This window comes from Atractosteus spatula, chromosome 14 (assembly GCF_055471065.1).
Source record: "Atractosteus spatula isolate fAtrSpa1 chromosome 14, fAtrSpa1.hap1, whole genome shotgun sequence".
Taxonomy (NCBI): domain Eukaryota; kingdom Metazoa; phylum Chordata; class Actinopteri; order Semionotiformes; family Lepisosteidae; genus Atractosteus; species Atractosteus spatula.
This window is the reverse complement of record NC_142719.1, coordinates 447,354-470,751: the sequence shown is the minus strand read 5'-3', so window position 1 is coordinate 470,751 and position 23,398 is coordinate 447,354. Positions and strand designations below refer to the sequence as shown.

Here is a 23,398-nt window from a genome sequence, read left to right as displayed (position 1 = left end):
CAACACTGTACAGCACAGAGTCTGAGCTGTAGAATAACCCTGTACAGCACAGAGTCTGAGCTGTAGAAAAACGCTGTACAGCACAGAGTCTGAGCTGTAGAACAACACTGTACAGCACATAGTCTGAGCTGTAGAGCAACACTGTATAGCACAGAGTCTGAGCTGTAGAATAACCCTGTACAGCACAGAGTCTGAGCTGTAGAGCAACACTGTACAGCACAAGGGCCCAAGCTACAGAGCTAACACAAGCACACAGTACAGAAACTAGTGCAAATACAGCTCAACCCAGGACAGCTGGTTGGTCTGTGACAGAGCGGAGAGTGAAGGAGAGGAGAGGAGAGGAATAGTAAGTCACAACAGCACAGAGGACACAGGAAACAAGTGTGAAGAGTTAAAGGCTGTGATACAGAGACAATCAAGTCACAGAAGAACACCAGAAGTTCCCAGGAACCAACACACATTGTGCATGAAGGAGTTCAGGTGGGGAGCTGCGTCAACATGCGTGGGCTGCAAAGGAACAAGTAAAGGTTTATTCCTGCTGAGAAGAGAAGAAAAGAAACAACGTTTTGGCTGTGGAACCTGTGGAAAGAGAGGAAATCATGAGAGGATTATACTTCCCTCTCTTTCTCACGCCCAAAGAAGACTCCACAGCCAAACCTTCACTTGTTCCTTTGGACAGAAAATGGCAACAGTGCTACGGTGCCCTTTAGTGCCACAAGCCATCCAGGAGCCTGGCTGGCATCTGAGAGCCTTGGAGAGCTCGGCCTCAGGAGCCTGGCCTCCAGACCAGCCAGGACAGGCAGGGCTCCGCGCCTCGAACCCGCGTCTCCCAGGCTCGACACCCCCAGCCTGTCTGGACAGCGTCTGTTGCTGCGAAGGTTAAAGTGCCTTTTCAGAATGTTATTTAAAAAGTTATTTAGAGAAATATTTGAAGTGCAAATTCTGAATATCTTTATATAATAATTAAAATAATGTGTAAACTAATCTCCCTAATAAAAACACCGGCCCCACTGACACTAAACTCCATTGCACCAGTAGTGAGGAAGAGGACTCTCTCTCAATAGAAATTCAAAGAGCTTTATTGGCATGACCAGTTAATTACAGTGCTAATTAATAAACACAAAATCATCCCCTCCCAGTGACTCCAGACAGGCTCTGTGTGCTCTTCTATCTCTGACTAGCAATGTTCCCCTGACGTCTTCACTTCACTGAAGCAGAAAAGTTATAAAATCTGCATCTTGAACTTCATTTCTGTGTTGCTGACACCCGGAGAAGGCCTTTGGATCTCTGGTATGGCGAGACCGGGTGGAGCTTGCCTGCCCTATAGGAGGCGCTGTGCCGCAGGAGGACAGTGTGTTTATCACAGTAATAATTCTGCTAAGGTTTCCCACAGGTTCTTGTAAATTACCACCAGCTCTCTCTCACTGCGGTTTAGCACTGTAGGGACAAGCGCTATCTAACTACATGGGTAAATCAGAATGAAAAATTGATTTTAAATTTGCAATTATTTTAAAAAGAGGCCTGATTAAGACCCCTGTTTCCAGTGCTGCTGTGTCCATGGGCTAAAGGCAGACGCTCCCCTGCCCAGACAGGGAGTCTGGTTGTCTGGCTGACCAGGGAGAAGGAGGTCCAGGTCTTGATAAGTTATAATATGTCAGACAGAACTAGAAGCAGAGCGATACAGTCTGTGTGGAATCACAGCCTAGTGCTGGATTCGAACTCGAGGACCCTGCCTCCCCTCCCGCCAGCCTGGGGCCCGTCAGTCTTGCTCCGCGGGTGAGCCTCCTGGTGTCTGTCCGCGTGTGTCCAGCGCCCACTTCTGAATCTTCCCGCTGCCGAACGCCGAGAAGATCAGAGCTCCTGCAGCGTTGATCGCGGCCGAGAGGTAGAACACTTCTCTCCACCCCGCGAGTGAACGCTGAGAGAGGGGTGAGAGAGGGACTTCAGCCTCAAGCAGGGCATCGAGGGCCAGCATGAGGTCAGCGTGAGGTCAGTGTGAGGTCAGCGTGAGGTCAGCGTGAGGTCCGCGTGAGGTCCGCGTGAGGTCCGCGTGAGGTCCGCGTGATTCAGTGTGAGGTCAGCATGACGTCTGCGTGATTCAGTGTGAGGTCAGCAAGAAGACAATGGTTACCTCCGTAGTCAGATACCCCACCACAATGGGTGCCACGATCCCAGGAATTGTCCCAAAGGTGTTTGTAATTCCTAACAACACTCCTGCATATCTGAGAGAAAAAGAAAGGTTTATTTTTTAATTTTTATCAAAGATTTTGATCTTTGGAGGCAAAGATTTCCATGGTCAAAGCTGGAAAAGGGAGGGAGAGACGGGGTACTGGGGGGAGCAGACCGAGGCGCGATGTCGATCTGGTTGATGTAGACTCCGGCTGAGCTGCTCCCTCCCAGGCTGGAGGACAAGGTGAGGAAGATCACTGCCGCCATGCTGTTACAGCCGATAAACCCCACAGCCACCAGGAACACCGCCGGGAGCAACATCCCTGAGGAGAGAGCAGGGTTCACACACTACAGAGAGAGAGGGGCAGAGCGGTGGCTCTGTGGCTCAGGATCTGCGCCTGTGGCTGGAAGGTTGCCGGTTCAAATCCTGCGGCTGGCAGAGGAATCCTACTCCATTGGGCCCCTGAGCAAGGCCCTTAACCCCAGCTGCTCCAGGGGTGCCATATAAATGTCTGACCCTGCGCTCTGACCCCCAGTTTCTCTCCCTGTCTGTGTGTCTCAGAGCAAGCTGGGGTATGCAAAAAGACAAATCCATAATACAAGAAATTGTATACAGCCAATAAAGTGATCTACAGTGTGAGTGTGCACTAATACTGACACAGAGAGAGGAGTTTAAACCCAGTGCAATACAATGACAGTGGAAATGAGGGATAGAGGAATGGGAGAAAGGAGACAGAAGAGGAGCTGAAGGTAGAGAGAGACGCAGAATGACCACAGCCTGGCCATAGAGACTGGACACAGGCAGACCTGGCTGCCCAGAGAGGACAGGCTGTGCTCCCACTGCCAGCAGGGAGAAACAGAGACAGAGGTGCACTTCCTACTGCACTGTGACAGACATCCTGGGATTAGAGAAACATTCTTCCCTAAATTCAGGAATCTAATCCCAGAGTTCCCACACCTGCCAGAATCATAAGGGGTTCCAATCCTACTGGGAGAGGGAGGAGGGAACTCAGTTGAACTGGCAGCCCAGTGATCTGCTGTCACAGAGGAGCAGTGAGCCTGTCTCTTAATACTCCATAAATAAGTATGTAAATGTATTATGATGTGTCTGTATTGTAAAGGTCAGTAGATGTTGTGTTAATTGTATGTGCTTTGGCAACACGGAAATTCATTGGTCTTGACAGTAAAGCTTCTTGAATTGAAATGACACTCACGTTACAGCTGTGTAAGGCTGACATCTGGTGGACACAACTGGTATCACACAAGCAGCGCTTTAGCACTTAGGCAGTTTCACAGTAAAAAGGATCCCTAACCCCTAATCCAAACCACTTCTCGCCTTCCTTCTCCCCTGGCCTGGGGGGAAGGGGGGTGAGATGGACTTCCTCTGCCCCTGCTCCTACCTGTCAGGGTGAAGATCTTGCGCACAGCAGTGGTGCTCAGCAGCGCCCTCTCCAGGAGGCAGTCAGCCAGCACCCCGGACAGCACCGCCGACAGCCAGGCGCCCAGGTAGGGCAGAGCGGACAGGAACCCGTTCTGCCCAGAGAGAGGGAGAGAGACGCAGTGACTCCCCGACACTGACCCCCTGACCCCGGCTGCCAGCCCCACTGCGCGGCCGCACCCCCCCTCACCTCCCCGATGTTGAAGCGCAGGATGGTGTCCATGTAGGTGGGCAGGGAGGTCAGCAGGGTGTAGTAGGACCAGTTGGCACAGATCTGGGCGATGATGATGGACCACAGGGGCAGGGAGAGCAGCATGGGCACCAGGGGCACTGACCAGCCGTGGGACCCACCCTGAGAGAGGGGCAAGGGGGAGGGGGTGAGCCCACAGAGTGACAGAGAGAGAGACTGGTACAGAGCTAGTGGTTACAGAGAGAGAGAGAGACAGACTAGCACAGAGCTAGTGGTTAGAGAGAGAGAGAGAGAGAGAGAGAGAGAGAGAGAGAAACTGGGGGGTCAGAACAGACAGACTCAGAAGAGACAGACAAAGCCAGAGCAGTGACCTCTGTGCCGATGGTTCGAGTGATGTAATCCCTCTCCTGCTCGCTGATTCGCCGGTGAGACCGAGGGTCATCTGATACCAAGAGGAACCAGAACACGGCCCACAGACAGCCGGCGCCACCTGGAGGGGAAGCACAGGTTAACACAGAGACCACAAATGGGCTCATGCAGTGTCAAGAGTGTCAGTGTGAGTTGCAGTGGGTCAGGGGTTGGGGGTCAAGGGTCAGCTCCAGTGTGGTGACTGCCACACCTGAGGCCCCAGCATGTAACCCAGAGCCAGCACTTCGCCAGATCAGGAGCTTGCGTTTCCGGATCTGTCACTGTCAGCTTGCGGAACCGCTCTCGGCTCCTAGGATGTGCAGGTGGCGCCTGGTCGGTCCCTAAAACCAGTCCTTCACAGAAGTATTAGTTCCCAAAAGATCTTCAGCTCCTCTTCTCCCCCGAGGAACAATTCATCTGTCCTCTGTTCTAGAGGCGGACTCCCGAATTCTCCACTTCTCTTCCTTGCCAATATAAACATCACTGCCTGGCAGGGACAAGGACAGTACCAGGTTCAGGGTCAGTGTGTACTCCTCACCAAAGCAGTAGAAGACAGCTGGCCAGCCCAGAGTGCGACAGATGAAGCCGGTCAGGGGCAGAGCTACAAAGGCACCAAAATTGGACCCGGCGCCCGAGAAGGAAATGAGTCGCGACCTCTCCAGGGGTGGTGCCCAGCAGGCCCACATCGCCATCATGGCAGGGAAAGTCACACCCTGCGGACAGAGAGACGGCACGTCACTACAGAGAGCCAGCCACTGGACAGGACCGGTCAGTGTCCCGGTAGGACAACTGGACCCACACAGAGACTCCTGCCCCCTCTCTTCTCCTTGAAAAGGACCGGTCAGTGTCCCAGCAGGACAACTGGACCCACACAGAGACTCCTGCCCCCTCTCTTCTCCTTGAACCAGACCGGTCAGTGTCCCGGCAGGACAACTGGACCCACACAGAGACTCCTGCCCCCTCTCTTCTCCTTGAACCGGACTGGTCAGTGTCCCAGCAGGACCGCTGGACCCACACTGCCCCCTCTCTTCTCCTTGATACCCCCCTCTCTCTCCCTCACCCCTTACCTCTCCGAAGCCCTCCAGCGCTCGCAGTGCAAACAGCCAGGGGACCCCCATCTGGGCAGCAAGAGGGGTGAGGAGGGTGAGGACAGCAGTGCCCAGCACACCCCCTCCCAGGAACCAGCGACCCCCCAGGTGGCCAGACAGGTAACCCCCAGGGATCTGGGTCAGGATGTAGCCAATGAAGAAAGCGCCCAGCAGCAGCCCCTGAGTGGCAGAGTCCCAGAGGAACCGAGGTACCTGGGAGAGAGGAGGAGGAGTACATGAGAGGTACTGTACAGGCCTGAGAGAGGAAGAGGGAGCGATCCACACACTGAGATCCTGGACAGACACTGAGAGAGGAGAGAGATCCACAACACTGAAAGAGATCCATGCACTGAGAGATACTGTACAGACACTGAGAGAGGAGAGAGATCCACACAGAGACAGGAGAGAGATCCACACACTGAGACAGGAGAGAGATCCACACACCGAGAGAGATACTGTACAGACACTGGGAGAGATCCACACACTTAGAGAGATACTGTACACACACTGAGACAGGAGAGAGATCCACACACTGAGAGAGATACTGTACAGACACTGAGAGAGATCCACACACTGAGACAGGAGAGAGATCCACACACTGAGACAGGAGAGAGATCCACACACTGAGAGAGATACTGTACAGACACTGAGAGAGATGCTGTACAGACACTGAGACAGGAGAGAGATCCACACACTGAGAGAGATACTGTACAGACACTGAGAGAGATCCACACACCGAGAGAGGAGAGAGATCCACACACCGAGAGAGATACTGTACAGACACTGGGAGAGATCCACACACTGAGAGAGATACTGTACACACACTGAGACTGGAGAGAGATCCACTACACACACTGAGACAGAAGAGAGATCCACACACTGAGACAGGAGAGAGATCCACACACCGAGAGAGGAGAGAGATCCACACACCGAGAGAGGAGAGAGATCCACACACCGAGAGAGGAGAGAGATCCACACACCGAGAGAGGAGAGAGATCCACACACCGAGAGAGATACTGTACACACACTGAGACAGGAGAGAGATCCACACACTGAGACAGGAGAGAGATCCACACACCGAGAGAGATACTGTACAGACACTGAGAGAGATCCACACACTGAGACAGGAGAGAGATCCACACACTGAGACAGGAGAGAGATCCACACACTGAGAGAGATACTGTACAGACACTGAGAGAGATGCTGTACAGACACTGAGACAGGAGAGAGATCCACACACTGAGACAGGAGAGAGATCCACACACCGAGAGAGATACTGTACAGACACTGAGAGAGATCCATACACTGAAAGAGATCCATGCACTGAGAGAGATACTGTACAGACACTGAGAGAGATCCACACACCGAGAGAGGAGAGAGATCCACACACCGAGAGAGATACTGTACAGACACTGGGAGAGATCCACACACTGAGAGAGATACTGTACACACACTGAGACTGGAGAGAGATCCACACACTGAGACAGGAGAGAGATCCACACACTGAGACAGGAGAGAGATCCACACACCGAGAGAGGAGAGAGATCCACACACCGAGAGAGGAGAGAGATCCACACACCGAGAGAGGAGAGAGATCCACACACCGAGAGAGATACTGTACACACACTGAGACAGGAGAGAGATCCACACACTGAGACAGGAGAGAGATCCACACACCGAGAGAGATACTGTACAGACACTGAGAGAGATCCACACACTGAGACAGGAGAGAGATCCACACACTGAGACAGGAGAGAGATCCACACACTGAGAGAGATACTGTACAGACACTGAGAGAGATGCTGTACAGACACTGAGACAGGAGAGAGATCCACACACTGAGAGAGATACTGTACAGACACAGAGACAGGAGAGAGATCCACACACTGAGACAGGAGAGAGATCCACACACCGAGAGAGATACTGTACAGACACTGAGAGAGATCCACACACTGAGACAGGAGAGAGATCCACACACTGAGACAGGAGAGAGATCCACACACTGAGAGAGATACTGTACAGACACTGAGAGAGATGCTGTACAGACACTGAGACAGGAGAGAGATCCACACACTGAGAGAGATACTGTACAGACACAGAGACAGGAGAGAGATCCACACACTGAGACAGGAGAGAGATCCACACACCGAGAGAGATACTGTACAGACACTGAGAGAGATCCACACACTGAGACAGGAGAGAGATCCACACACTGAGACAGGAGAGAGATCCACACACTGAGAGAGATACTGTACAGACACTGAGAGAGATGCTGTACAGACACTGAGACAGGAGAGAGATCCACACACTGAGAGAGATACTGTACAGACACAGAGACAGGAGAGAGATCCACACACTGAGACAGGAGAGAGATCCACACACCGAGAGAGATACTGTACAGACACTGAGAGAGATCCACACACCGAGAGAGGAGAGAGATCCACACACCGAGAGAGATACTGTACAGACACTGGGAGAGATCCACACACTGAGAGAGATACTGTACACACACTGAGACTGGAGAGAGATCCACTACACACACTGAGACAGAAGAGAGATCCACACACTGAGACAGGAGAGAGATCCACACACAGGTGCAGCCATGACACTACGGTCAACAGCACCGGGCGCGAGCTGCTGCAGCTCTGTCAAGGGCTGGGCCTGTACATCGTCAACGGCAGGACTAGAGGGGACTCTCTAGGCAGGTTCACCTACAGCTCAGCTCTGGGTAGCAGTGTGGTGGACTACGCCATCACCGACCTGGACCCCTCCTGTATCAGTGCCTTCACTGTCAGGCCACAAACTCCCCTCTCCGACCACAGCCAGATCACACTCTACATGAAGAGAGCACACCAGTACAGAGACACACGGACACAGCCCAGCCAGCTGTATGACCTCAACCAGGCGTACAGATGGGACACAGACAGCCTGGACAGATACCAAACTGCACTGGGCGATGACGAAACTCAGACACTGATGGACACATTCCTAAACACTCCGTATCAAACCAACAAATTAGGCATCAACTTGGCCACACAAAAACTAAATCACCTATTCCACAAACTAGCATCAAAATCTAAGCTAAAAACAACTAAATCAAAAAACTACCAAAAAACAAAAGCAAAAGAAAAGTGGTTTGATACGGAGTGCAAAAACATCAGAAATGCACTACGAAAAGTCTCAAATGAAAAACACAGACAACCACACAACACAGATCTGCGACTCAGGTACTGTGACATGGTAAAACTTTACAAACACACGCTGAAAAAGAAAAGAAACACATACATAGACAAACAACTTGCAGAAATTGAGGAGTCACTAAATCAGAACTGTTTCTGGGAGAAGTGGAACAACTTAAACAAATCAAAACCAGAAGAATTGGCCATCCAAAATGGAACAATCTGGCAAACATACTTTGAAAGTCTGTATGAAAAGCTCCCAAATACAAATCAATCAGACCAAAACACCATTTATGAAAAACTCAAAATTTTGGAATTGGCTATCAAAGACAACCAAAACCCCTTAGACTCCCCAATCACTGAGCAGGAGCTACTGGACAAACTCCAGGCCCTCAGACCACGCAAAGCCTGTGGCCATGATGGTGTCATAAATGAGATGCTGAGACACAGCAGCCCAAAGTTGCAACAAGCCCTGCTCAAACTCCTCAATCTCATCATGACAGCTGGATGTTTCCCCGAGGCCTGGAACCAAGGACTGATCACGCCCATCTATAAGAGTGGAGATAAACTCGATCCCAGCAACTACCGGGGCATCTGTGTGAACAGTAACCTGGGGAAGGTATTCTGCAGTATCCTGAATACACGAATACTGGCCTTCCTTACCGAACACAATGTCCTGAGTAAAAGTCAGATTGGCTTCTTGCCAGATCACCGCACATCTGATCACATTTACACCCTGCACACACTGATAGACAAACACGTCCACCAAAAACACAAAGGAAAAATTTTTGCCTGCTTTGTCGATTTCAAAAAAGCATTTGACTCGATTTGGCATGAGAGATTGTTTTATAAACTACTCCAAAGCGGCATAGGGGGCAAAGTGTACGACATAATTAAATCAATGTATTCAGAGAGCAAATGTGCAGTGAAAATTGGAAACAAAAGGACTAAATTCTTCACCCAAGGCCGCGGGGTGAGACAGGGCTGCAGCCTGAGCCCAACACTGTTCAATATCTATATCAACGAATTAGCAGGAATGTTGGAGCAGTCTGCAGCTCCTGGTCTCACACTACACGACACAGAAATCAAGTTCCTGCTCTACGCAGATGACCTGGTCCTGCTGTCGCCCACAGAACAGGGGCTGCAGCAGAACCTGGCACTGCTGGAGCAGTACTGTCAGACCTGGGCACTGACAGTCAATCTGGACAAGACCAGAGTTATGGTTTTCCAGAAGAAAGCCAGACCTCAGGGAAACAGGTACAAATTCACACTGAACAACAACACATTGGAGCACACATCCAGCTACACATATCTCGGTCTCACCATCAGCTCTTCCGGGAGTTTTGACCTGGCAGTGAAGGCACTGAGGGAGAAGGCACTCAGGGCTTTCTACGCAATAAGAAAGAGGCTCTTCAACATCAACCCACCAACAAGAATCTGGCTCCAAATACTTGAAAGTGTAATCCAACCCATTGCCCTATACGGCAGTGAAGTGTGGGGTCCCCTCACAGACCAGGATTACACCCAATGGGACAAACACCCCACAGAAACTCTGCACATGGAGATCTGTAGAAACATCCTCCGTGTGCAGAGAAGAACTCCTAACAACGGGTGCAGGGCCGAATTAGGCCAGTACCCACTATTGATAAACATACAGAAAAGAATATTCAAGTATTGGCTACACCTAAAAAACAGTGACCAAAATTCCTACCACCACAAAGCCCTGCTGAGCCAAGAGCTGAGCCCAAAACAGAGCCCCCTGAGCCAGCTGGTCCTGAGGCTCACCGACCTGAGCCACACCGACACTAACCAGCCTCAGGACAGCACTGCTAGAGCACCACAACCCAGACTCAACCACATCACAGCACAGATCAAACAGCAATATCTCACACACTGGGACACACACACACAGACACAACATAAACTGGAATGTTACAGAACCTTAAACAGACAATACACACTAGCTGAATATTTGACCAAAATAAAAAATAACAAACAGAAACAGACCCTGACGAAGTACAGGCTCAGTGACCACAACCTGGCCATAGAAACTGGGCGACACAGGCAGACCTGGCTGTCCAGAGAGGACAGGCTGTGCTCCCACTGCCAGCGGGGAGAAATAGAGACAGAGGTGCACTTCCTACTGCACTGTGACAGATACTCTGGGATTAGAGAAACATTCTTCCCGAAATTCAGAAATCTAATCCCAGAGTTCCCACACCTGCCAGAATCACAACGGGTCCCAATCCTACTGGGAGAGGGAGGAGGGAACTCAGTTGAACTGGCAGCCCAGTATGTGATCTCCTGTCACAGCCTGAGGAACAGTGAGTCTGTCTCCCAATAATGCTCCAGCCGCCTACAGAATATGTCAATATTGTATAATATGTCTTTGTTGTAAATGTCTGTAATATGTCTGTAGATTTTATTTTACTTCTATTTTTGTTTTGTTTCATGTAAATATCATTACTTTCATTTGCTTTGGCAACACTGATTGTACCCATCGGTCATGCTAATAAAGCACCTTGAATTGAATTGAGAGGAGAGAGATCCACACACCGAGAGAGGAGAGAGATCCACACACCGAGAGAGGAGAGAGATCCACACACCGAGAGAGGAGAGAGATCCACACACCGAGAGAGATACTGTACACACACTGAGACAGGAGAGAGATCCACACACCGAGAGAGATACTGTACAGACACTGAGAGAGATCCACACACCGAGAGAGGAGAGAGATCCACACACTGAGACAGGAGAGAGATCCACACACTGAGAGAGATACTGTACAGACACTGAGAGAGATCCATACACTGAAAGAGATCCATGCACTGAGAGAGATACTGTACAGACACTGAGAGAGATCCACACACCCCTGGCGGCTCCTCTGAGCTGCTGCTGTTGGCGTCTCCGGAAGGCGGACACGCCTCTCTGGAAGACTGGTTGTTGCTTGGCGGGAGAGAGGACACGTTGACCATGGCCACCATGGCGACGCTGAGATTGACGCGCAGGGCGTAAACCACAGCGAAGCCCAGGAACATCAGGGTGGCCAGGCCCCAGCGCGCGGAGCAGCAGGCAGGGGGCGCTACAACGCACACAGTAGAGCAATGAGCACCGAACACATCCTGGGTGTGTTGGCATGTGCTCTGAACACACTAACGCTCGGGAAGACCGCTCTACTGCAGACCCTCACATGCAGTGTGACAAAGTACATTTTACTCACCAGACTGTCCCAGAGGGAAATCTGCTCTGCAAGCAGGTAAAGGACACAACACATTTAACACAACAGGAGCCCACTCACAGACAGCAGACATGCAGGTGTGATAAGAAAGACAATAAGTACTGTACATGTGAATGATGTAAATGATACAGTCAGCTTTCCAAGCTGGGCAGCGTCATGACCCCGTGCCCACAGAGCCAACACGGACAGCCCCCGTAGTCCACCCACCAGGCTCCGCCGGCTCGCTGTCCAGGAGGGGCGTGGCCCCCTCATCGCAGCTGTTGCAGTTCACGGAGCCGCGGTAGACCAGCGCCATGGCGACCAGCCAGGCGGGGTCAGGGGTCCCGGCAGGGCGCTGGACTCATCGTCTGCAGGCCTCCCGCCAAATGGCTCCGGTCAGAGCCGGACAGTCTGACACAGTCCAGCAGGGCTGTTAACACTGGGAACCAGGGCTCTCCTGGGGAACAATAAAGGAACAAACATCTCCGGAACAGATCTCGAGAACCGGATTATCACCTCCATCCTGCAGCCTGGCAGCCCTACAACCTGGAGAGGACCTGGCCTGCTGACAGCCACAGGCAGAGCACCGAGCTCCACTGACTCCCACCCCACCGAAACAGCAAAAGCAGAACCATCTCATCTGAAAGATTCTCGGCTCTGGTCCTCACAGCGCAGTAACACACACACACACACACACACACACCGCTGTCAGCTGGCTCGCACCGGTCACCCTGGTGTCCAGCACGGCCCCGGAGCTGACCCCCGGTGACCGAGGTCCCCTCTGTTGCCTAAAGCGGGGGGCGGGAAGGTTTCCTCGTGTCCGCTGTTGCTCCAGCCCCCCGGCGACCCCGGGGCCGTGAGAAAGCGCGTACAGACCGAGTGAGGAAGGAGACTGAAGTCTCCCGCTCATTCACAAGCTGCACAGGGACACGTCTGCCCTGCTCCCCGCCGGCATCCCGCACGGCTCGGCGCCCGAGTCCTACCGGACACAGGCGGCAGGGTGAGGGGGTATCCGGTCCGCACTCTCTGATCGACACTGCGGTACCCCGAAAGCACGGCCGCATCACTTCCAGCTGATCAGCTCACTGCAGGTCCGAGTTCTGCGGTTTGGACAAGGAGATCGACGGTCACATGACCTGCCAAAGTCCCCGGTCACATGATCTGCCAAAGTCCCCTGGTCACATGACTGGAAAGGGGTGGGGCGTCTGGTCCAAGCACAAGTGACAAGGGAGCGGACCCATAATAAGAGGAAATATAACACAGAAAACGGAACAGCGAACTGCTTTTAAGGGAAGTGTTATCTAAAATCGATACGTGATACTGCAGAGCACTGATTGCGCAAATTAATTTATTGAAGAGAGCGGTCTAGGCAAAGACGCGCCAGTGTGCTACTCCGTCACCGCTCTTCCGTGTTTTGGTAGACTTCCGTGGAGTCTAGTCCTCGCTCTTCCCGGACGGGCCCAGCATCACCATGGCAACCTCGCCTCTCCTCCGCCTGCTCCTCGGAACCGGACCGCTGCTCGCTGCCCTGCTCGGCTCGGCTCGGGGCTCCAACGCCACGGTCCCGCTGGTGCTGTGGCACGGCATGGGTGAGAGATGTACCGCCGGTGTCCTAGGGCTGATGACGGGGATGAGGATGAGGACGTTAAGTGTCGAGTTCCTGGAAAGCGAAGGAGCAGTGAAGAAAAGCTGTAGACGTCGTGCCGCCAAAACCGGCCCAGGAAGGTTTTCTAGACTCCTGGTTGCCACCGGCTGCACTAACTGAAACAGCCGCTCGCTTCCTGTTTCTGTCGCTGGTGCTGTGGTCTCTCCGGAATAAGGGACCCGCTGAGACCAATACAGGGGTGCCAGTGCCGTCACCTCAGCTGGGTACTAGGCCGCATGTAGCCCCGCAGTAATCCGGGGGTGGCGGTGTCTCTGGAGCGGCTCAAGAGAGGGGCATCTGCGTGTCGACTCCACTATAACAGCAGTGTGGCCATATACCCAGTCCCAGCATTATTACAAACCTGCAGTTACTGTAATAACATCGTAATAAAGCACTGCAACACTCCAGCAGTGCCACACAGCCTCACCCCTGCTGTCTCCCCAGGGGACAGCTGCTGTAACCCCCTCAGCATGGGTGCGATAAAGAAAATGGTGGAAGTGAAGATCCCAGGGATATATGTCCTATCGCTGGAGATCGGAGACAGCATTGTCCAGGTAATCCCTGGGGATCCCCCCCTCTCTTTGTGCTACTGTTCTTCTCTCCCTCCTCTCTCTCTCCTGGTCTTCCTGTGCTAATCCCTCCTCTCCCTCTCTCTCCTGGTCTCCCTGTGCTAATCCCTCCTCTCCCTCTCTCTCCCGGTCTCCCTGTGCTAATCCCTCCTCTCCCTCTCTCCCTGTGCTAATCCCTCCTCTCTCTCCAGGACACAGAGAACAGCTTCTTCATGGATGTCAATGCGCAGGTCTCCCTGGTGTGTGCCCAGCTGTCCCGGGACCCCCAGCTAAAGGGGGGCTACAATGCCATGGGTTTCTCGCAGGGGGGTCAATTCCTGTGAGTGAGGGGGGCTGGGGAATCAGGCTGAGCCTGGGGATGAGCGTGGCGTTCAGGGGGTGTCTGCATGGCATTCAGGGGGTGTCAGCAGGGTGCTTGGGGCATGTGTGCATGGCGTTCAGGGGGAGTGAGCGTGGCGTTCAGGGGGTGTCTGCATGGCATTCAGGGGGTGTCAGCAGGGTGCTTGGGGCATGTGTGCATGGCGTTCAGGGGGAGTGAGCGTGGCGTTCATGGGGAGTGTGTGTGGTGTTCAGGGGTCCTGTAATCTCTTCTCTCCCTCTCCCTGCAGGAGAGCTGTGGCCCAGCGATGTCCCTCCCCACCAATGAGGAACCTCATCTCTGTGGGGGGTCAGCACCAAGGTAAGAGCACCCCGAGGCCCACAGCGCGGCCTCCCCTGCCCGACTCGGCCCGTCTCACCCCTCCTCTCCCCGGCAGGAGTGTACGGCCTCCCTCACTGCCCGGGAGAGAGCTCTCACATCTGCGACTGGATCCGCAAGATGCTGAACTCTGGTGCCTACACCGCCCTTGTGCAGAACCAGTGAGTGTCTGCGGAACCGCCAGGCCCATTTTCCTGTCTGGCTCAGGGGCGGTACTGACCCGTCTCTCTCTCAGTCTGGTCCAGGCGCAGTACTGGCACGACCCCCTGAACGAGGACCTGTACAAGACCCACAGCCTCTTCCTCGCCGACATCAACCAGGAGAGGGTCAGTCTGTCCGTCCCCCCTGCTCCCCTTTCCTACACTGTACGGTGTATTAACCCCTCCACCCCTCTCCCACAGTGTAGTAGCCCCTGTGCTTGCTGCAGTGCTCATTAACCCCCGTCTCTCTCAGGTGGTGAATGAGACCTATAAGAAGAATCTCATGTCTCTGAACAAGTTGGTGATGGTGAAGTTCCTGAAAGACAGTATGGTGGATCCTGTGGACTCTGAGGTACAAACTGGCAGACCTCTCAGTGGCAGACACATGCAGACTGTATAATAACCCCTGTTGCTGTAGTCAGAGCAGTGTGCTTTTTAACCCCTCTCTCTTACAGTGGTTTGGGTTCTATAGCCCTGGCCAGGCCAAGGAGACACAGACTCTGCAGGAAAGTGCACTGTACACAGAGGTAAGCACCCTGCCTCACTCTCTGAGCTCCTGTCTCTCTCTCACCCAGCATTCCTGATGCTCTCTCTCTCTGCAGGACCGGCTGGGGCTGCAGCAGATGGACAAGGCAGGGAAGTTGGTGTTCCTGTCCAGTGATGGAGACCACCTGCAGTTCACCGATGAGTGGTTCAACACAAACCTACTGCCATACCTGCACTAGCACACCTGTACACAGTGCTCCCCCCCCCCACAAACACCTGCACTAGCACACCTGCGCACACTTCCCCCCCCCCCCAAACACCTGCGCACACACACTCCCCCCCCCACACACACACCTGCGCTAGCACACCTGCACACACTCCCCGCCCCCCACAAACACCTGCACTAGCACACCTGCACACACTCCCCCCCCCCCCACAAACACCTGCGCACACACTCCCCGCCCCCCACAAACACCTGCACTAGCACACCTGCGCACACACTCCCCCCCCACACACACACACCTGCGCACACACTCCCCCCCCCACACACACACCTGTGCTAGCACACCTGCACACCCCCCCCACACACACACTTGCTGCCATACCTGCATTGACAAGGCTGCCCCCTCCTGGACTACTAACACGCTGCAGACATGGCGGATTGGACACTCTCTAATCAACTAACTCTCCACTCAGGAAGGAGAACACAGGAGTCAAATGTGAATGAATGAACTGATCGCAGTTTAGGTTTGTATTTGTGTTCTAAGCTTCAAATAAATTTTGATCAATGCCAGTGTGTCTCTTGTTTTGCTACTTCTGCAGTGGCAGGGTTTCAGGGTGGCGTCTGGGCAGACAGCTGGCGCAGGAAGAACAAAGACAGGCCAAACGGCGCAGCAACTCCAGGAACATTTTTATTGCGTCTTATTTTTTGAAAAATGTCATCATCCAGTACTGATGAATAAGATTAATATTATTGGATCATAGTGAAAGAAAACCCACACCGAAGCTACAGCGGTTAGACAGACAGGCTGACCGGCGGAGCCCCAGACCGACAGTTACGCCCTGCGCTTACACGACCCGGAGCGACACACCTGCCCCACAGCAGCGCGAGCGCACGAAACACGAAGCCCCGGAGGGAGGAGCGAGCTCTTCCCGGCTCCCATCCCTCTCGGACAGAACCGCAGCTCTGGAGCGACAAACAGGCGCAGAACAGAGACGAAGGAAAAGATACAAAACAGGGAATGCTAGGAACTATCTGGAATGGAAACAAAGATTTTTTTTTTGTAATTTTGCTGAAATATTTATTGTGAAAATTAAGCTCCTACCTGCAGGATAACTATAACTTTATTAACTAACCAGTCCTAATTCATAAACATCATTATTAGTTTTGATCGCTGTAAACAGATGCTGAGACAGAGTGAACGACATGGAAAGGTCTTGTACGCTCGGGGTGCCCTTGCATATTTCTGAAAGCCCCCCCCCCCCCCCACCAACAAGTCCATCACAGAGAAAGACAGAGACACAAGCTGGGTAACCCCGGCCAGTGCGGGTGCCCTGTACCCCTATGGACTGAGCAAACAGCCCAGCTGCCCACCCCCGTTTGGCAGGAATGGTTCAGCAATTCAAAGAAAAATGTTGGCAAAACCGTTTAAAATAAAATTGAAAAACAAACAGTGCAATGGTGTCCCATTGGCCAATGTTAATACCCACAACAAAAGCAGAATGAAGCCCTCTCTGGGATTGGCTGGAGGAAGGCGCAGCTGAAGCTCTGATTGGGCGATGGCAGGTCAACTCAGCTGCTCTGTGATTGGCTGATTGGTTGGGTGGGTGGCGGTTTGGGGGGAGATGCAGAAAAGGATGTCATCTACCCAGCAATCTCAGTTGCCGTGGTAACCAGCTTCTTGCCATCCCAAACCGTCTTAAACTGCTCCGGCACAGGCAGCTCCGTCTGCAGCAGGAGGAGAGAGAGAAGCTGTGGAGTCTGTCCCTCGTGCAACACAGCACCCCATCGCCCTTCGGACTCGCACAGACCCCCCGCCCTGACCTCCCCACGGCCCCCTAGACACTCACAAAGTCGCCCCCACGCCCAGGCACCAGCACGTTCATCTCCGAGCTCTTGGCACTGACGATCTCGCACTGCAGGGACTGCTCACTCAGGTACACGTGGCACCCATCCGTCTTGTTGATGGAGACAGTGGGCACCTTGCCCATCACCTGCAGAGAGAGGTGTGTGTGAGAGAACGGGTGTACAGAGAGAGGGTGTGCGTGCGTGCGTGCGTGCGTGCGTAGGGGTGTACAGAGAGAGGGGGTTCTGTCAGACAGGTCACCTGGATCTTCACATCTCTGGAGTTGATCACTTCCACAATCCCGACGACATCATCAAACACCAGGCCCAGTTTCTTACAGTTATCTGCACAAGACAGAACACATACATCTCAACACCTAGTGTGCCCACAGGCAGCAGGTGCACACAGGTGAGAGCCCTGCCTCACCCCCCTCACTGACAGCCTCAGGCCCCTGCCTCACCCCTCCTTACTGACAGTCTCAGGCTCCTGCCTCACCCCTCCTGCCTCAGCTCTGCTCACCGACGGTGATGGAGTTGATCTTGCCCTTGACCTGCAGGGTGCTGTTGCTGCACTTGTAGGCGTACACCACCTGCTTGAGCTCGGTGTCGCTGATCACCAGGCCCTGTGCCCCCTCCTGGTTCTCCTGCGCAGCGCGAGAGAGAGGGGTTACAGCAGGCCGAGGGCAGGGGCTCCAGCGCGGGCGGGGCAAAGCCTCTTACCACTCGCCACTTCTTGCCCTCGAGCTCCAGGACGGGGAGCTGTTTGCACTGGGGGGCGGCGGCGGCGGCAGCACCGGAGGGCCGGGTCTGGGGCGTGGAGAAGGGCTTGGGCCCGGTGCGGATCGGACCGCCCTGGGACTTCAGAGACGGGTTCTTGTGCGTCTTCTGGTCATCCGATACGTGCTTGAGGCCTGCGCGAGAGGCCAGAGAGCGAGCGTGAGGGCGGGGCTCTGGGAGCGCTCGCCCCTGCGGGCCCAGCCCGGCCTGGCAGAACTCACCCTTGGTGATGTCAGAGCCCTTGTTCAGCTGGGCAAAGAGGGCAGAGCGGGTGGCGTCCGAGCTGCCCTGGCTGGACGGGGGCAGGTCCATTGGGGGGGGCGGGCCTGCGGGGGGCGGGGGAGGGGGGCCGCCAGCAGCCGGGGGCGAAACAGCAGAGGAGGCCGAAGCCACAGGACCCTGAGAGAAAGGGAGGGGGACAGGGGGTCAGCAAACGTGCGCACAGACACACGCACACTCACGGCGCAGCGAGAGAGCCACGCGCGTGCACACACTCACAGTTTTGCTCCAGCTCAAGCCGGTGGTGTGATGCATCTTGATGTAAGCCTGCAGCTCTGTCCAGATGGAGAGGTAGGCCTTCACCCAGTCCACATGTTGCTTATCCCTGGACACAGGCAGGCAGAGAGTGAGGGTAGCCCAAGACACACTCACACAGAGAGAGACACAGACAGCACACACGCACACACCCTTGTCTCACACACAGGAAGGCTGCCAACATGGAGAGAGCCCACAGACACACACACAGCAGGGCCGACAGCCGCTGGCAGACAGGCGAGCTGAGGGAAATAGACTGACTTGTCTTTGTAGTCCTTGAGGACACGGTTGGTGTAGAACATGGCAGCATCTTGCATCTCCTTCACATAGGGGCCAGGTTTGGGGGCCTTGAGCAGAGACAGACACGGGGTCAGTGGAACTGAGACAGATCGCAGGACAGCTCGAGACTCACGGAAGAAAGCCATGTGCCTGTCCACCAGGAACAGAACCCAAGACCTCAGGACAGAGCCCCTGGGCTGTGAGGAATATTTCATATTGCCTGTAACCCACTTGACAACCCCAGGCCACACCCCCTCTCACAGCAACCCAGCCCTTCGCCATGACAATGCAGCCATCCTCCCCGCCCACCCCGGCCCCCTCACCATGGCGACCCAGCCCAGGGCGGGCACGCTCTCGCTGACCGCGGACAGGTGGTTGAACAGCGGGCTGCTGCGATTCTTCTCTCGAAACGACTGGACCTGCTCGATCACACTGGACACGGGCTGCAGCAGTGAGGTCAGCGCAGCCTGGGGACAGGGGGCACAGAGGGTCACAGCTGTGCTGTCTGCTAGGGACCAACGGTGCTGGAACAACAAGGCGACAAGCTGTGATGGTGCAGAACGCTGTTACTTACGTCAGAGGGCTTCTGGCAGCGGGAGGCTATGACCAGGATATGTCTCTGCTCAGAGAAAGCCTGCTTGATCATCTCCGCCTGGAGGAAGAGGAGAGGAGCACTGTTAGGCCTCCAGCCATGACTCACAGAACCTCAGGCAGGTGACGACCACAGAGAGACTCACGTGTTTCTGGACATCGCCCCCTATCTGCTGGCTGAGGGAACAGTACTGAGCCACAGTGCCAGACACCAGGGCATCGAACTCCTGCACGAACTGCACGACTGGGGAGAGAGGGAGGCAAAGCAGGATTCTTAACAAGACGAGCGCAAAACACAAAGACCAATCAGCACATCAAGACAGCTCATTCCAGAACTTCAAAATATCTGTCCCAGAGCCCAGCAGTACAGCAACACGACGCAGACGGACACACCCACCACACCCCACTGTACCTGCCCCGGCATCGCCGGCTCCTGGGCTGTCCCCCTGTGACCCCGCCACAGCCTCCAGGCGCCCCACGGCCACCTCCAGCCTCTGCACCAGACTCGCCAGCTCAGCCATCACCTGCAGGGTGCAAACACAACAGGAGGCCGTTACACTGGCACTGATACACTGCACACTGGCACACAGCCCACACTGCCCAGCAACACACTGGCTTAGAGACACACAGTCCACACTGCCCAGAGACACACAGCCCTCAATCACTGCGGACAGACGACTGTTGTGGGAAGTGCACTATCAGACAGTCCCACCAGGGGGAGTCAAAGCACCAGGATTACAGACAGGTAGGAAGGGAGAGGAGGGAGGAGGGAGCAGTGGCATCAGGGATCAGGCTGGGACTTGTCTGGGAGGAATGTGACTTATTAGAGTCTCGGGAGAAGGGAATCTCACACTGAGCCCGCTAAACGATGGGGTAACAGGACACCACCCCCTCACTTGGGCAAACAGCCCCCCGTCCTCCCACTCTGTCAGGGTGTCAGCTGGTCAGGGCATTAAGATGGGATTGTCCAGTCCAGACTGATTACACTCCTGCTGGCGTCACACACAGAGCTTGTCTGATGAGAGTCGACAGCAGTTCGAGTCTACACGTCCCGATGTCCCTGCCTGCGACCTGAGACGGGGGGCTGCAGAGCCGTGACGCACACAGGGGCAGGGAGACGGGTGAGACTCCCGGGGCTCAGCCATCTGATCCACTCCAGCGCTGCTTAGCGTCCGCTGTGTCTGTGGACTCGGGCATGGAAAGCAACAGGAGCTGCTGGAGACTTCATGCTTGATGTTTTGAATGCATTTGTATAAGCAAATAGACAGAATCTCAGTACAGAACACAGATGCCATGCAGTCCCCTTCTGCTTTAGCAGACAGCTGGACATCAGGCTTCAGAGATCACCCACATCTGGTCTGAAGCATCAGTATGTGCATGATGACTGCACATGAAGAAACAGCACAGTGCCTGTACACAGAGAGAGGCAGGAGAGGGGAGTGTGCCATGCTATCACATGGGCTGCTAGTTCTTAGGAGAAACTACCTTACTGAATATGTAATATAAAATTACACACTCGCCTCTTATTGTCTTCATTCGATTATTAATATACAGACATAATTCTGTTTTATTCAGAATTGTATTGTCTTTGGGCAGGCAGGAGACTGGTTGTAAAAGTCAAGACTCTTGGCTGAAGTGCTAAGAAACTGTCCGTTATTTCACACTCTCGAAACAGTGTTGCACAACGCGGCTCATTCGCTCATTTGCTGACACACTGCGCTGCTGACCCAACACAGGAAAGCAAGAGAGCCTGTGCTTCGACTGGACCCTCTGCTACAGTCAGGTTCTTACATCAGAGAACACAAAACGGGTCACAGATCAGAGGGGCCACTCAGCCCCGCCTGCCCATGAATGCAAGTCAATCCCAGGACCTCCTCCGGCGGTTTTGTGAAAGATGACAGCCTGTTGCAGACTCCCACAAGTCTATGTGTAAAAGAGCATCTTCTTGTCATGATTCTCTAGATAAATCTTTTTGAATTTGTTTACTGCTTCTACAGTGATTGATAAGCCACTTGTTCTGGTATCAAGTACAAACTTGACCAGAACCAACCGGCCATCAGGCAGCAGTGTTTATGAAGTGGTTCTGGTACCAGTGATACTTCCTCCTCTTCTGCCACAGGGAAGCTGATGACTTCTCCCTTGGTGAACAACAGTCACCTTCTGTACTGAAACAGCCTTTTCTCTGTGAAACGTCTAGGCGACAGTAGAGAATCACGGAAAGAGCAGCTTCAATCTGTTGAAAGCAGTGAGACCGGCCTGTAGGACTGGGTCCCGGGTCAGAGCTGTCTGTCCCGCCGGTTAATAAGGACTGACGAGGAGAATCAGAGGGAGCCCGACTCGAGAGGAGAGGTGCAGTCAACTTCCTCCTCTCTGGGACCAGCATGCGAGAGAAAGAGGAAGGCGGGTGAGCAGCCGGGGGGGGGGAGCCAGACTGGCATCACCTCTGACACAGACTCAGTGCGACTGTCTGGGGTCATCCTGTCCCCCCGACACCATCAGGGGGCCACCCTGTTCCCCCTGACACCCCGCAAGGCCATCTGGGGTGCACACTGACACCCCAAGACCCTCCTGCTGCTCTCTGGGAAGGGGACCTCTGTGCTGGGCTGCGGGTGTCAGGTCTCGCCGTGCCCCCCGACCGACTCGGATTCCCAGGAAGAGCGCCGAGACTGCACTGATCACGACAGGAGCCCCGAGCCACTCTGACTCAGCACCGCAGGCTGGGTGACCTGGCTCAGGGACACGCTGGCACGGGTCCGAGCCGGCCTCCAGCCCACAGGGAAGTGAATGCTATGCTCTATCGGCTGGCTGCTGCCTGTGGAGTTTTATCTCCCCGACCGCCGTCCCTGAATACCGTGACCACTGTCCAACACAGGCCGGCTGCCCCCCGAGCCCACGCAGGTAGCAGCTGCGGCCCACGCGTGATATGCTCTCCCACAGCCCGTGCGCTGTCCGACCTGAGGGATGGACTCCGGACGACCCGTTCTGGCAAAACACCCCGACTTCGCCAGAGGGCGCGCCTGCAGACACCGGCCCGGTCCGGTTGCAGCTCTGTCTGAGCCGGAACCGGCCTGCGACAGCGCAGGACGCGAACTGCGCAGACTAAAGCAGGGTTCCGCTTCGGGTCCGACACGCCCACTTGCACCCCGAACCCCGAACCCCGCTCTGAGCGAGTCCTGGCACAAACACCGAGGGCTGCGGGCTGAGGTCCGGCGGCGCAGTAACGCAAACGGAGCTTGACTTCAGCGCAGTCTCAAGCGCCACCGAACCGCACCGGCCCGGCCCCGCTTCCTGTCCTCCGCGCACCGACCCTCGGCATTATCGCCAACAGCGCGATCGCTAATGCATCAACACCAGACACCCCTCCGCCACCGGGCAGCCGCTCCCCACCGCCCGCCACGCAGACCCCGCTCACCGAAACAGTCTCCTCTCGCTGCGGGGTAAATCAGTCTCGCTATTTTACAGAAGTCTCCCGTCGCTCCCTCACTCCTTCGGCGTCTCTCTTCCGGTTGGAGAACTCCCAGCAGGCACCGCGGCAGCGCTACGCCGCTCTTGCCCTTATAAGGAAGAGAGTCGCCCCTGTGTCTGGCTGCGTGCTCGCTGTGCGTGTTAGAGCACTATGCGGGGCGGTTGTGCTGTGTGTCTTCCCAAGCGCCTTTCAGCCCCCTCACTCTTACTGTGCTGTATGTGCAATCATGTCTGACACGGCCGGTTCTCGCAGTGGTCACAGCTGCAGCAGGCGGCCTGGCATTTACATTACACAACACCTGGATTTGAATATGAGTTTGCATGTTGCACTGCAGTGGGGGAGGGGTGGGGTGATAGTCACACCTGCAGGGCATCACCGGAGAGGGGAGACTTGTCTCTGA

At 54.6% G+C, this 23,398-nt stretch overlaps 3 protein-coding genes across 6 annotated transcripts; 1 reads left to right on the top strand and 2 right to left on the bottom strand.

The window, feature by feature from the left end:
• Positions 1–1,063: 1,063 nt before the first annotated feature.
• Positions 1,064–12,847, bottom strand: LOC148820325 (sialin). 3 transcript variants are annotated; one of them, XM_088932889.1, is made up of 11 exons: positions 12,673–12,847; positions 11,918–12,146; positions 11,343–11,554; positions 5,273–5,506; positions 4,744–4,918; positions 4,169–4,287; positions 3,798–3,959; positions 3,570–3,702; positions 2,345–2,492; positions 2,132–2,222; positions 1,064–1,918 (listed from the first exon to the last, which is right to left on the bottom strand). In XM_088932889.1, exons 2-11 carry the CDS (start codon positions 12,003–12,005, stop codon positions 1,760–1,762), a joined length of 1,521 nt encoding a protein of 506 aa, XP_088789015.1. In that variant the 5' UTR covers positions 12,006–12,146; positions 12,673–12,847; the 3' UTR covers positions 1,064–1,759. The 3 variants fall into 3 exon arrangements, 2 of the variants coding, with proteins under 2 accessions (XP_088789015.1, XP_088789016.1); XM_088932890.1 differs by lacking the exon at positions 11,343–11,554 and having other exon boundaries at positions 12,673–12,823; XR_016094143.1 differs by lacking the exon at positions 2,345–2,492 and having other exon boundaries at positions 1,780–1,918.
• A 22-nt stretch (positions 12,848–12,869) lies between these two features.
• ppt1 (palmitoyl-protein thioesterase 1 (ceroid-lipofuscinosis, neuronal 1, infantile)) lies at positions 12,870–16,079 on the top strand. Of its 2 annotated transcripts, XM_088932887.1 has the most exons (9): positions 12,870–13,278; positions 13,779–13,888; positions 14,095–14,222; positions 14,512–14,582; positions 14,659–14,761; positions 14,836–14,926; positions 15,054–15,152; positions 15,256–15,327; positions 15,403–16,079. In XM_088932887.1, the coding sequence occupies exons 1-9, from the start codon at positions 13,161–13,163 to the stop codon at positions 15,523–15,525; spliced, it is 915 nt and encodes a 304-aa protein (XP_088789013.1). In that variant the 5' UTR covers positions 12,870–13,160; the 3' UTR covers positions 15,526–16,079. The 2 variants fall into 2 exon arrangements, with proteins under 2 accessions (XP_088789013.1, XP_088789014.1); XM_088932888.1 differs by lacking the exon at positions 15,256–15,327.
• A 100-nt stretch (positions 16,080–16,179) lies between these two features.
• On the bottom strand, positions 16,180–23,074 carry cap1 (cyclase associated actin cytoskeleton regulatory protein 1). Its single transcript, XM_088932885.1, has 13 exons — positions 22,945–23,074; positions 19,945–20,056; positions 19,679–19,776; positions 19,516–19,593; positions 19,265–19,408; positions 18,924–19,009; positions 18,627–18,732; positions 18,350–18,527; positions 18,072–18,262; positions 17,872–17,995; positions 17,614–17,696; positions 17,357–17,500; positions 16,180–17,234 (listed from the first exon to the last, which is right to left on the bottom strand). The coding sequence occupies exons 2-13, from the start codon at positions 20,051–20,053 to the stop codon at positions 17,151–17,153; spliced, it is 1,425 nt and encodes a 474-aa protein (XP_088789011.1). The 5' UTR covers positions 20,054–20,056; positions 22,945–23,074; the 3' UTR covers positions 16,180–17,150.
• Positions 23,075–23,398: the final 324 nt, after the last annotated feature.